The sequence below is a fragment of the Syngnathoides biaculeatus genome, chromosome 11 (assembly GCF_019802595.1).
Source record: "Syngnathoides biaculeatus isolate LvHL_M chromosome 11, ASM1980259v1, whole genome shotgun sequence".
Lineage (NCBI taxonomy): Eukaryota > Metazoa > Chordata > Actinopteri > Syngnathiformes > Syngnathidae > Syngnathoides > Syngnathoides biaculeatus.
In genome coordinates, this window is record NC_084650.1 from 9851767 (window position 1) to 9866292 (window position 14526).

At 41.8% G+C, this 14526-nt stretch overlaps 1 protein-coding gene across 1 annotated transcript; it reads left to right on the forward strand.

Annotated features, from left to right (window-relative positions):
• Positions 1–433: 433 nt before the first annotated feature.
• Positions 434–13349, forward strand: LOC133508672 (EH domain-containing protein 1-like). Its single transcript, XM_061834958.1, has 2 exons — positions 434–1183; positions 13196–13349. Exons 1-2 carry the CDS (start codon positions 795–797, stop codon positions 13332–13334), a joined length of 528 nt encoding a protein of 175 aa, XP_061690942.1. The 5' UTR covers positions 434–794; the 3' UTR covers positions 13335–13349.
• The last annotated feature ends 1177 nt before the right edge of the window (positions 13350–14526 follow it).

The window sequence follows — 14526 nt, forward strand, 5'->3', positions numbered from 1 at the left end:
CTCCATCTTTCTAATTGTTCCTCCACCTGCTCCCTGCTTTCACTGGAGATCACAATATCCTCTGCCAACATCCTGGTCCGAGGGGACTCCAGTCTAATCTCATCTGTCAGCCTATCCATTTATGGCGCAAAGAGGAGGGGGCTCAGAGGGGATCCCTGATGCAGTCCCACCTCCAAGTTAAATTCTTCTGACACACCTACTCCACACCACAAATATGAACATCAATTAAAGTACACAATCTTATGGTAATAGTAACAATCCTAGCTGTACCATCGTTTAACAGATCAACGAAGCTGGAAATGTGACCATATTTGTGGGTTAAGTCCCCCATAAAGAGAGTGAAGCTTAATCCTCTTTCTTGTCATGAACAGTTCAAATTTGCAAACTTGGGTTATGGTTGTCATTTGAGAAAATTACAGTGAATATGACCGCCCTGCCTTGCCGTAGAAAGCCAAGCGACGAGAATGACGTCATCATAACCCGTCAAAGTAATTCATCTTACAAGCAATAAAACAAATAGAAAATACAACATAAATTAACTAAACGTTTATCGTTTATTCCACATTTGTATTTTTAAATTCACGAGTGACTCGTCGTCAGAGGAGCGTGTAGCGGTGTGCGGCTCGCTCGCACTGCGGAGGGTGGGGACAAAAACTTGCCAGACCTCGCCCAGCCATTGCTTCATTCCGACGGGCAGCGAACATTCAAGACGCCGCGAGACCGTCGCACCATTTACACCAGGTTAACGTCGAAGGTGAATTTTGACACAGTTGTGTCAATAAAGTTCATACACCATGTTCAGGAAGACCTTAAAAAAGGACCCCGAGCTTTTTCAGAACGTGGCGGACGGGCTCCGGCAGCTTTACCGGACCAAACTGTTCCCTCTGGAGGACACGTATCGATTCCACGACTTCCACTCTCCTGCCCTCGAAGATGCCGACTTCGACAACAAGCCCATGGTGCTGCTGGTGGGACAGTATTCCACCGGCAAAACCACCTTCATTCGCCACCTCATGGAGCAGGACTTCCCCGGTATGCGGATCGGGCCCGAGCCGACCACAGACTCGTTCATCGCGGTGATGCACGGGGATCAGGACGGGGTGATTCCTGGTAACGCGCTGGTCGTCGACCCGAAGAAGCCCTTCCGCAAACTCAACGCCTTTGGAAACGCCTTCCTGAACAGGTACACACACAAACAACTACTACGGTCTATTTTAAAAAGCCAAGCAAATGGTCAATGTTTTGTATCGGATTATGTTTCAATGTGTTATAAATGTTCAAATATCCTTAGCTAGTTACGAGTACACGCGGTAGAACCCTCCCCACCCACAAACGCCCTTACTCAGTCCACACTGAGCAACAGGCTGTTGCACAAGTGTGTCAGTTGTGTCACGTTTGCGCGAGGTTCCTACTTTAATCACTTCCCAAATATGAGGTTGTTTTTTTTTTTTTTTAGGAAATAGTCAAGCACGATTAGTCAGCACGTCTGTTTCACAGTTTCGAGGTTCCACGTTTGAATCTGGGATCCAGCCGCCGTGTGTGGAGTTTAAGTATTCTCTTTTGGTATTAAAAAACAAAACAAAACATGAATCTTTAAGACTGTAAAATATACATAGGTGTGACTGCTTGATTGTGTCCAAGTCCCTGTCAGCGACCCCTCCAATGTGTACCCCAAGTCAGTTGGGCTGGGGAAGGTCGGCTCCAGTTCACCGACGACACTATCGGTGTTACGCTGTACTGTAAAGAAATTGAATGGAAGTTCCCCCGTGGGTGTGGCAAGTCCATTTTCCTTTCACTTTCCAGCAAACTTCGCCAGGTCATGTTAGCCTCGTCCTTGTTCATTTGCTCTTCTTGATCCACTTACTATGGGAACACCTGGTACAGGCACTGACACACTTTCTAAGTGGCTTTTTGACTGAAGATAGATTTGCAGTTATGTTGCCAAGCAGCAGGTTCCACGTTTTGTACCTCCAAACTCTCCATTCTTATCACAGGCAGTAGAAAAGCCACCTCCCTTATTGTCTTGTTCTGAGTAGGTCTTGTGCAATGACATTATTACAGCAGGTTCAAGGTTCACACGTCATTGGCGGACATTGTCACACGTTTTGAACAGGACTGACTCAGCATGAGCATTTCCCAAGAAATCAGAGTTGGGGTGTCAAGGATCACACATCCAAACTACAGACTCCTGTTTAAATTTCAAGTTTTTGTGATATAATAAAATGAGACCAAGGTACACAATTCTGAAACCCAATCACTTTTTGACCTCACACTTGTACAAGACAATTTACTCTACCTTGGTTTTCATGGGCCATTATTAAAATCTGTCAATTGTGTAAAGTGTGTTATGGTCTACTTAAACCAAGGTTGAACTTTTCGGCTGTAATTCCAAAAGGTATGTGGTGGGCTAGCAACACCTGTCATTACCAAAAAAAAAAAAAAAAACACCATACCCTGAGTGAAGCATGGTCATGGGAATGTCATGCTTTGAGCTTTTTTTTTCCCCCAGAGGTAACTGAGTCTTTTGCAAAATTGATGTACTTATGAACAGTTTGAAACAACAGTAAGTTGCTATAAAGCAAAGTAATAAAAAAGAAATCACGTCAAGAAAAGCCCTAAATGGATGTGGAATTAATCAGTGACTGACTCCCGTTTAACAGGCGTTTCAATGTTAATGGTTAATTGTAAGGACAGCCACATCCAAGTTATGTGTGCACATTTGTTTCAGTTTACTGTTACCTCTTCGACCCCTAAAAAAGATGTACTGTATATTTTAAAGAAAACTGTTGTCTTACAGGTTATAAGTAAAATTAATAGTGGAAAACGTTATAAATAATTTCTCATGGTCTCTTTTTGTCTATCACAATATGGGCTGTATAGACTTCAAACAGGAGTGTGTTGACTTTCATTAATATCCCCTGTAAATATCCTGTTTTGGGAAAAAAATGGGAATTTAAATCTGTCAGTCAAAATTTTACTTGTACTGATATGACCTCCCTGTATGGGACTTTAAGAAATTAACTTCCTTTTTTAAAACCGCATCACTTTTGCTCTGATCTATGATTCGTAGCAAGAGCTAGCATGTTGATAGGTTCAAGCATGTTAATCTGTCCTGGATTATGTGGATTTGTCGTGTCATCAGATGTGGAAAAGTAGTGTGTTTATCGCACTGCTTTCTGTAGCCAATGGATGGGTCCCTCTCATCCTAGCTCCTATTCCCATCATGGGGGTGGTTTGTGCCCGATGATTCAAACCTCCCCTTAATTGTTGCACAATAAATAGATATAATTTGTTTTGTTAGGATGAAAAAAAACTGAATACTACTGATAATGTCATAATCAGAGGAATTAAGTTATATTTTTTCAAGGAGATGCATTTATAACCTCTAATACTTGCTGCAGTTTTGATGCAGAACCGAAGCCAAGCAAGATATTGCCTTGACTGTGCGCTTTCACACAGCATCATAGCGTCTCACAATCAGATGCGTGATGTGTAAAATGCAATGCAGGACAGTGACAATTGACCCCTGCGTACAGGGCACTTAACCACGCCTCCTGAACGCCACCTGCGCTGACGTCAGACAAACAATTATCAAAAATATCGGCACAGCAATAAAAAAAATGGAGCGAAACTGTCCGATTTACCTGCTGATTTCTCACTCGCATTCTTAGCTAACAGTGAAATATCCTTGAAAAGCAGATAGCAGGGCTTCAAGTATTTCAGCGAGGGGTATTTCAATGGTATTTACATGCATATCGACGGAGAAACCATTGATATTAGCGCGAGATCTTTCCAGAGTCAGAGGAAGACCGAGAAGCCACATAATATATTATAACCCAAAGACGAATTCGTCATTGACAGTTTCCTATTTTCGTGTTACATATCACACTTGTGTGCAGAATCTGTATGTATATCTGTATAGCCGTTTGTGAACCACCGTATGAAGGAAAAGAAGGCGAGGGTTGATTTACAAGTTGTTTCTCTCGTTTTCTTTGTGTAACGTCACGCGCTCCCCTCAATAATTATTCTTGAATTAGTCCCGAACCTACGCAAGTCCCGACCGAGTACGACAATCACTACTTTAGTGTCCTCAAACATCCTTCCTTCAGTCTTGATGTCTCGGTGCACGTCGAAGGCTTTTAGGACTGCGAGTTCGGTTTACCTTAGCTAATTAGCCGCGAACAATGGGACACCTTTGTGCAGTAAGATCATCGCAAAATATCGCTCAACACAGATCAAGTGTGACAATCATTCACACGTAGCTATATTATGCAAGCGAAGAACTGCTAATTCATTTATATGAGACATGTATTGAAAATCAAATATAGGACTTACCTTCGTGCAAACATATCTGTTCCGGTCGATGGATTCAGTTGATCATGCGGTCTTCCTCAAAGTTTTATCCATCAAAGACATTTTTCGTACTCGGCCTTCTGTTCCGGTTGATTTTAGATGGATTCAGTTGATGATGCGGTCTTCCACAAAGTTTGATCCATCAAAGACATTTTTCGTACTGGGTCTTCGGTTTTGGAAAGGGTACGAATTGAACTCCACCAACTGGCCTTTCAGGATACCTGTCGTCACTATTATAAAGTCCGTGACTACACCGCTTAACCATATCTATTGTTAAAGAACCCAAATACGCGATAAAACGCCAACAGAAGCTATACTGGACCATCCAGCCAGCGTTGTCTGAGATTTGAGTCTAAGATTATGCATATCCCTGGCCTCTGATTGGTCAGTGACGCAGATTGCGCATCATCCACGGAGGGGTCAATTGCTTTTAAACTGAGTGGGAGAAGTGAGTGTTCTCTGTTAAACTTCACATCATGGTCCTGGAGTGGCAGAATTTCCTTAAATTAGCGGTTAAATGGGCTAAAATTTCTTTTGGAGTTGACTAGAACACAATGAAAGTTGAGTCAAACTCGATTATTTGATGACATCATTATTTTTTCTGCCCAGTATGGTGGTCACCAACATTTTCTTTTTTTTTTGGCAGCGCTGACTTGTTTTACTTAAAGACAAACTTCGACAGAGCGGCATGGGGAGAAAAAAGAAAAGATTATTACAATATAACTCACCATTACGCTGAATATAGTTGTTGTAATTGGTGGGAGCCCTGCTCAAGTTTTTCTTTTCAATGCTGGTCTAATTTTTGATACAAAATATTCTCTAAACTTTTAGCACAGTACAGCTATATGCCGTACTGTGACAAATATTTAGACAATGTTATGAAGTATGTCGTCATACGAGTTCATGTTGTGAATGTGACATGAATAAGGATCTCGTTAGCACATGGTTGTTGTCTGTACAATATTAGATATAAGCTTGGACTGTAAAATGGATCTTCGTGTTGTTGCCGTAGTTTGCCAATGCCAGTCTCATGGTGCCATCACATTTTAAGATTACCAGTGATTGGACTAGCCAAAGCCAGTGAGGCTAACTAGTATTCTCATCCACAACCAACTTATTTTTGTACTCTTGGACCGATACAGATGAATGAGGACTATGTTGCCATGTTGGAAGGACATTTCACTGCTCCACAGAGTGGTAAAGAGCGATAAACTCTGGACAACAGATGGGCGAGTCGAAAGTCCACTTTAAATTGGCCGATTGGAAGATGAAATGGCAAAAACACCTGACTGTTTAATCAACGTCAAACTTAGAAAAGTTGACTTGTTTACTAATTGGTTCCATCCTTATCTTATATTTTAGTGTTGTCCTGCCTCTGTTAACGTTATCGTACAGTGTTCCCCCATTATTTGCAAGGGTTACGTTCCTTGCACCACCACGAATAACGAAAATGCGCAAATAATGGATGCAGTATTAATGTACCAATAGATGATATGTACCATATTTTTGCAACCTTAAGATACATTTAAGTCTTAAATTTTCTCCAAAATAAACAGTTCACCTTATGTGCACTACTGTTGTATGACTTAAACACACTGGTTCCACTGTTTGTATGCATGCCAGCACACCTTTTTAGCGTGTATGTAAGATACCATATGATGGTGCTCGTTAGACAGCGAGGAACAATTGGATTTTTTTTTTATCCGTAAGCAGAAGAAGCTTACATTGCCCCACACACTGCCTGTGTAGGCAGGTCAATACTGACGATGTACACACTCACGATGTCACATCGAAACCAAAATTATCACACCGGAGCAAATAGAATACCATAGCTAGTAAATAATGAAACTGATAAAATAATGACTCGAGAATTAATTGACACAAAGCATGCACATTAAATGCTATGAATGAACCGCAGAAGGGCAAGGGAACACTCTGTTCCACCAGTTTCCGTGCTCCATTCGGCTCATTGAACAGAATAGCTATATGAAGAAAATTTTGTGAAAGTCTTTATATATTTCTTAAAAATTATCTGCTTCCATAATATCATGTAACCCTAATACTCCTTCATAGTTGTTGATGCACAAGGCAGGACAAGCAAGAGCAATCTACTCACACTATTTCCACTTTCCATTACAATCTCTTCCTGAAATTTTGTAGATTGTTTGCCCTTTCATCCACATTTATCCAAACAACATAAATCTAGATAAGAAATACAAAACAACGCAACTCAGCTAAGACGTTCAAATTAGCGGTGGTGTCAGACTTCACAGTGAACCATCCGTTCGAGTGCATTAGAGATGTGAGAGGAAACCAGATAAGATTGTGCATAAACAAAGACCATTGTCAATCTGTCCACCATTTGTCACCCTTTTGGACGCTGTCCTGAAGTGTTAGACTTGTGTTTCACTTTGGATGTAATTTGAATCTCTTTTGGTCAATGTATAATATTTTCTTTAGTTTACATGATCGTGCATTAACAGCTTCACCTCATCTATTTGTAGGCAAATACAGAAACAACAGGGGATGGTGAGAGAGAGTTTTTTTGGCCCATGCCTGGTCTAATTTTCATAATTTTTCTCCCCATAAGTTAATACAGTCTTAGACAGTGATTCAAAAATGATTATCTTAAAAGGCTACAGAGTACATAGGGCCTAAAAATGAGAGTTTAGCTGTTTGAAATGTCATTTATGCTTTAACTAGTAGACTCGCTTTTGGCAGAAATGGTTAGTCATAAAGAACATAAACATGTAGTCATGTGATCCTCAGCCCTCCAAACTCCAAAGGTAACAATGGGTGTTGTCGCCAGCTGCCAGTGCATTGTTTTCTTTCTTTTAAATCACGGTCAGACTTACCATTTGCTCAATGACCCTTGGGAAGTATGACTAGTGTTTGGACCACCACTTACCTAGAACGTTTTACCAATTTCATCATAGAATACGCTGAAACCAATACATCTGAGCTGTTTTATAAAATTAAAAGAAAAAAGCCTCTATGTTTTCCCTGCTGTTTTGGTACAATTGTGGGAAATGCTTGCAGATCTCCTTTCTTTCACTACTCCAGCTCGCTTGTAGCTGTGGCTTGCGAGCTGGCATGGGTAAGCACGGTGTTGAGCTGCTCCCTCAAGACACTAGTTATTGCCTCCATGGTGGCAAATGTACTACACTTCTAACAATTATTGTTATCATGAAGGGATGACATGGAGTAACTGAGGAGCATTTGTGAAAAACCGGAATGAAGTGCTTGGTTGATACAGTACACCTTTCACAGGTGTGTGGCTTGGAACAGCATTAAAGTGGAGAGTAACCAAAAGTGTCTTGACTACAGAAACTAATACACACCTGCACACAGGACAGGTCCAAAAACTGGAAATGAATGAATACATTACTGAATATGTCAGCTGAGAGGAGGGGCCCATAAGGTTCGGTTTCATGGGTCAAGATTTCTTTTGGAGTTGACAAGAACACGATGAAAGTTGAGTCAAAGTCGATTATTTGATGACATTTTTCTGCACAGTATGTTGGAGAATATATGCTGTATGCCGTACTGTGACAAATATTAAGATACTGTTTTGAAGTGTATCATCATGCGAGTTCATGTTGTGAACGAGACATGAATAAAGTTCTCGTTAGCACATAGTTCTGTACAATATTAGACATAAGCTTAGACCGTAAAATTGATCTTCACGTTGCTGCCGTAGTTTGCCAATGCCAGTCTCGTGGTGCCATCATATTGCCTTCTGCTAGATGTTAGAGAAAATAGAATAAAGTCGTGTTCCGGGTTCAACCTGGCAACTGTGCCACCCTCTATTCCCTGGTTGTTTTATTCTGATCGAGGTAATTCTTAAATGATTAGGTCGGATGAAACGTTTTAGCAATTTATCCAAAAATGCAATGTAAATCAATAAGGTTGGTGAAGGTTGAGTGCTGAGCTCTCTTGCATTTGTTTCGGATCAGTGTGGACATAGACGAGCCTGAGGAAGCTTTCGTCCACGTGTTTTGTGGCCAAAACTATTTCCTGCGGTGATGTTATAGTGTCTTAGACCAATCCTCGCTTCACTTTGGTGTTTAAGGTCTGTTGAGAAATTGCCAGGCACTCCCCCCGCTCAGAGGCAAAGCATGCTCCAATTTCTATAGCATTAGTAATAAATGTGTTGACTATTGGTAGGTATACGTCAGTACATCTCCCACATTGAATGTGTCAGTTTTGCTTGTATCGAGTGGCACGGAACCTGAGTTACTGGTTATCTGTAAAATTATCGGTTAAGTTACCGGTTATTGGTTAAATCTGAGTTACTGAAGGTGCCGGGGTATGAAATTTTCACCGTTTGTTATATTGCAGTTTTAACCATTCGCTGTCTTTTTTTTGAAGAGACTCTACATTTCAATAAATGACATATGTAAATACTGTCAGCCGTGATTTTTGATTAAGATGATTTCAGTTGGAGGCGGGACTTCTGCTTACAAGCGGAACAGATTTCCATTATGCTCCTTCGCAGACCACAGTTTTCACCTGACATCACATCTTACGATCATCCATACCAACCTCTACTGGTTGGTCCCAAACTTACAATACATAGCTAGAAATTTTGTACAATATTTTTGGACGTAACAAGTATTGTTTGTAAAGCAGATTATTCGTAACCTGAGTTACCTCACCTCAACCTCATATATATTACATTTTACATCATGTCCGAAAGGGCGGCACAATGAATCAGCTGGAAAAGTGTTGGCCTCATAGTTCTGATGTCCCGGGTTCAATCCCGGACCCGTCTGTGTGGAGTTTCCATGTTCTCCCCGTGCCTGCGTGGGTTTCCTCCGGGCACTCCAATTTCCTCCCACATCCCAAAAAAATGCAACATTAATTGGACACTCTAAATAGCTCGTAGGTGTGATAGAGAGTGCTGCTGTTTGTCTCGATGTGCCTTGCGATTGGCTGGCAACCTGATCAGCGCGTACCCCGCCTCCTGCCCATTGACCGCTGGGATAGGCTCCAGCACTCCTCGTGACCCTTGAGGATAAGTGGCTAAGAAAATGGATGGATGGGTAATGTCTGTCAGTAAATTAAATTGGGGTTTGTAGCTTGAGTCATTTAGGCTAAATGTCTGCCCTACATTCACATATAAAGCATCAATTTCTTGCCCTCCTGCCTTTGTAGTTAAAATGCCTCAACAGGCATTCGGGGGCCCCAAACTGTGAGGTTCTATCTGTAAAAACTGAGTCGGCAAAGTGTAAGTTCCGCACTGGTCCCGGTTCGTCCTGTCCTTCTCCTGTCCTTTAATTCCAGGAGACTGACTCTGCACTTTTCCTGAATCTGAGGCATACACAGCCTCAAGCAAGTAAGGAGGCAAATCCACACTAGAGTACATGTAGATATAGCCAAAAAGAAGTAAATATAGGGTTACTTTTGCACATGAATGACAGTTGAATTTTAAAAGAGATACAGTACTGTAATCCTAGAAACATGACACAAATGTCCTATGCCTCAAGTCCTAGCACCCTCCTAGCATGTTTCCTCTTTCTCAACAGGAAGTGGGGTTTACGATGTATGGGGGAAGGTCATAGGTCACGAAGAGAGGCATGGGCCAAGGGCTAACCTTCCGTCACAGGACATGGATATTAACCCTTGGTGTTATTTTAGCAGACATGTGTGGCTTCAAGTTCTTGCACCCACTTCATACATATTTGAAGAGTGACTGATCTTGCATAGTTCCAAGGGCCTGATGTGTCTCAGTTCATAGAATTCCAGTTCCTCGCTTCATTTTTTTCCTGACAAGCTCTGAATGGAAACTGTTGGGAACGACTGCTAAATTGTAAACCCTGGGCCAAAATTCCAAAGTATAACAGATGGGAGGAGAAATCCTCCATGTTCATCTATACCAAACAGTGTAGTATTATAATGTCAGAGCGTATGTTACATGCTCAATTTTCATACTTCCTTGGATTTTGTTATTTTCATTGTGTGGTATGAGATCCCTGTTAGGATTTGTGGTGTGGTTCTGTGTGCGCATGCCTTCATGTGGTTTTAGCATGAAAGTAAAAGCAAGTCGGCCGGAGTCTCATGACCCACTGCCTCTGAGCTCTTGTTTTGAGTGTTGCTTCAGTTGGCCTGAAAGCAACAAGTCCTTCTATAAGCTAAAGGCTCTCTTGACAATTGCCTTCTTTGTCCCGACTGCAACAGCATGAGTTCAGGGGAAAAAAAACTCATTTTGTACTGGCTATGTCTGTGTTTATTATATCTTGCTTTTTGACCTGCTCTCACCTTGATTTTAAAGGCAAATTCCGGTGGTTTGGAGTACAATGTATCCAATAGGTCATGTAGTATGTACGCTATCTTGATCATGTGATGTTAAATCCTCCCTCATTTAATCATCTTTTGAGAAGATATTTATTGACAATTACGAATTTTCAGGTGCGCCGCCATTTTTGTGAGTCACATGACCTTAGTGCGCGGATGTAACGTGTTACGTGCCGTTCCAAACACTCGATTACATGCAGGGTTCGCACGCGGCCCGAAAAGTCCCTAAAAACCCCTAAATTTTCGAAGGTGCATTTAGGGGCTCCTAAAAGTCCTTAAAATCCGCGAAAACCGGTCAAGCCCCTAAATTAAAAAAAAATCAAAGCGAGGACCTCTACCGCCAAAATTCTCCCTAAAAAAATAAATTTATCTTTTATTTAAAAAAAAAAAATTGCGATTCATCTGGCATCCAAATCAGCCGGAAATTCTCAACGGAAGTCACCGTGTTGACAACTAGTCGCCATCTTGTCGATATTCCATTGTTTTTTTTCCGTGAGTAGGCATTTCACTTCGTTACGACGTAGCGTAGTTCTTTCATCGATCCAACTTGTATCACGGGAAAGGGCATTTTTCAAGAAGCTTGGGTTGAAAGTAAGGAGTTTGGGAGCTGGGTTCGTCGAGATTGAAAAGATCGGCACATGTTTTACTGCCATCTGTGGAAGCAGAGTTACCAGCTTGAAAAGATGGGCGTCAAAACGCTGGAGTCGCACCGCAAAAACAGGAGACACGCTGATTTGGCGAAGACTCTCTCATTTTCCGTTGGTATGAATCTGTTTCTAAAATATCAAGATAGTGAAGCATCAACTTCAGGGAGTGGTACTAGCAGTGCATGCGCACTAGGGATCGCAAAAAACCGCTTACTTTCATAACTGGTTTTAACTGAACAGCTGTAGCAAAAAAACAGTACCATAGTGTTTACATAATTCACCCCAGGACCTCGAGTTGGGGTGCGGGGTTCTGCACGGATTGTTTTTGTTGTTGCTCTTCCGGAGTGACGAGTTCACAGAGTCCCCCCCCCTGTTATGCGAGTAGTGTTTTGATGTGTGCCAATAAAACAAGTTTACTCCCATACTTTGGAGCGTTTCCTCGATGCCATGTTTAATGTTTTTGATTTAACTGAATGTTCTTTTGAGTCCAACTTTACTCTAACAGCGAAACTTGAAAAAAGTGGAAATGATGTTGAAAAAAATAGCGAAATGTGGAGTACCGGAACCGGAAGAAATTATTGGAAATTTTAACCGATTTCGAAAGTCCGATTACGGTTTTGGTTTTTAAAAAAAAAAAAAAAAAACGGTTATAACCGGTTATTTGTTGCCGGTTGCGATCCCTAATGCGCACCTACAGTTGTCCAGCCAGAAGTCAGGCTTTATGAACGTAGTTCAATACACGAAGACGGACTCGTTAAAGGCAGAGATCATGTGGACTTTAAAAGTGATCTGCAGCCATTACAATTACAAACCTTTTGAAAATAATTCGAAAGTGTTTGCAGTCATGTTCCCAGACAGTGACATTGCTAAAAACTACCACTGTTGGGAAAGGAAGACTTCATAGCTGGCTACATTTGGCATCACAGCCCACTTTTCATCTCTACTGCCGCAAAGCCAAAAAAGCCAGAATAGAGACTGACATATCTATGGGTCAGACTGAGTATGAACCCTGCGACATGGGACACCATTATGCTCAGTGCTGGTTTCTCGGATTTATCCTCATCTGATGAAGAAATAGCAGTATTGGGAAGACTGAGGAATACTTCCATACAGATTTCAACCTGTGGCTGTAAATAATGTTGAATATTCAGGTGGTTCTTCGGCCGGAATGACGCGCAGTCTGACAAGCGAGCTCCGCCGAATGACGGAGCCGCGAGCTCGCTGACTGGGGAGCTCGAGTACATATTACATGACCTATTGGAACATTGGTACGCCAGACCACCGGAATTTTCCTTTTAAAGTGGAAAACTCCCCAATACAGCGACACGTAAAACATTGGCCTCACAGTTCTGAGGACCTGGGTTCAATACCGGCCCTCCCTGTGTGGAGTTTGCATGTTCTCCCTGTGGCTTTTCTCGAGGCACTCCGGTTTCCTCCCACATTCCAAAGGCATGCAACATTTATTGGACACTCTAAATTGCCCCGAGGTGTGATTGCGAGTGCGACTGTTGTCTGTCTCCATGTGCCCTGCGATTGGCTGGCAAGCAGTTCAGGGTATACTCTGCCTCTTTCCTGTTGACAACTGGGATAGGCTCCAGCACCTTTGTGAGGATAAGCAGCTTGGAAAAATGGATCTAAATTCTCTTCATGCCAGTGGGTTTAAACAATTTCAAACACCAACTCATTTCAACAGGGTTGACAGGTGTTCTTCAAATTATTAAGAACAAGTTATTTGACGCTCCATTTTTACAATTCAACTTATGTACACACTGATCTCTTTTTTTTGTCCCCCACATCCCTTTCACCCTTGCTGTTTCTGCTCTACTTTTCTCCTTTCATTTGTTTTTCTCCTCTTCTTCACACTGTACTTGGTGTCCCCCTCAACCCCTCCCAAACAGGTTCATGTGTGCCCAGTTGCCCAATCCTGTCCTGGAGAGCATCAGCATCATCGACACTCCCGGAATCTTGTCAGGAGAAAAGCAGAGGATCAGTCGAGGTCTGGCCAATTTACACCCCGCCCGCTTCGCTACATCCTAGAAATACAGGATTATGGCCAAAATAATAATCAATTATTTTGATCAATATTGTAGTTGTGATTACTAATCATGATTGTTTCTCATGTTACATTTTTTCTTAATATTGTACTACTTTTCAAGAAACAATTTGTAAGGGTTCAAATTGAATCGTTCAATCAGACTCAATGATAAAATATATAATATACACCCCCAAAAAAATCAACTTTAGAAAGGCCTAAGTAAGTAGATATGCTATTACAAAGTGCAATCATGAATTGCAACTTAATCTAAACCAATAAATTTCATTTGACAATCCCTGTCGTCAATGTAGTGAATTTTCAAGGAGGTTATATCTTTCTTCTTCTGCTTGACCATTGGTCGTGCAGGCTTACAAACAGCAAAAAAATCAACAGTTGAAATTTCCTTCTCTATTTACTTTGGGTGTTTTTTTTTTTTCATTGCGGGCAGGCCGGCCAAAAAACTACAACAAGTTAGCCATGCAGCACGTTCAACTAGCTCACATTCCGGCGTCCAGACAAACTTGGAAGTTCTCACTTTTCAATGTAAATATTATTTAAGTATTGCAAGTATGTTCCCTGCGACTGACTGATGACCAGTTTAGTGTCTGATCCACCTTTCGCCCGAAGTAGGCTGGGATAGGCTTCAGCACTCCCGCAACCCTTGCGAGGATGAGCGGCTTGGAAAATGGATGGATGGGTGGTTATTGCAAGTCCTTCAGTGTGTCAGACCTCACCCTCCATGACCAATCTATGACCGTACACTTTGGTATGAATAATAACCTACAATCCATTGCGTGTTTAAAACACCAGCAAAACTGTATTCTTAAAGGTCAAGTGTGGTCCCTATAAACATTCTAAAATAGATATTGTAATGAAAAATACATAATACATTATTCACTTCAATGTATATACGAAAAAATATATCTGAGCGGAGAGCGCGTCATTCATGCGCAAAGTTGCGGAACTGTCATTCGACGACATCCTAGTGGTCGCCATATTGACTGCATCCCCTGTCCGTGACGTCACCCCAGACATTCGCCATTGACAGCACGCGGTGGACCCTACTATGGGAGACGAATACGCCCCTTCTGACACGGAAGGTCTTTTCGAAGAAGAGAACATCAGACAACCGAGTGAAGTTACCGGAGCTCTCCTCCATTGTACCCCTTCAATCCATTTTTCATGACGAATTGG

What these genes read in the sequence shown, in the direction of transcription:
- LOC133508672 (XM_061834958.1), top strand. Translation starts at nt 795, where the DNA reads ATGTTCAGGAAGACCTTAAAAAAGGACCCCGAGCTTTTTCAGAACGTG. An exon ending in GGAAACGCCTTCCTGAACAG is followed by an intron (nt 1,184 to 13,195) that starts GTACACACACAA and finishes CCTCCCAAACAG; the next exon opens with GTTCATGTGTGCCCAGTTGC.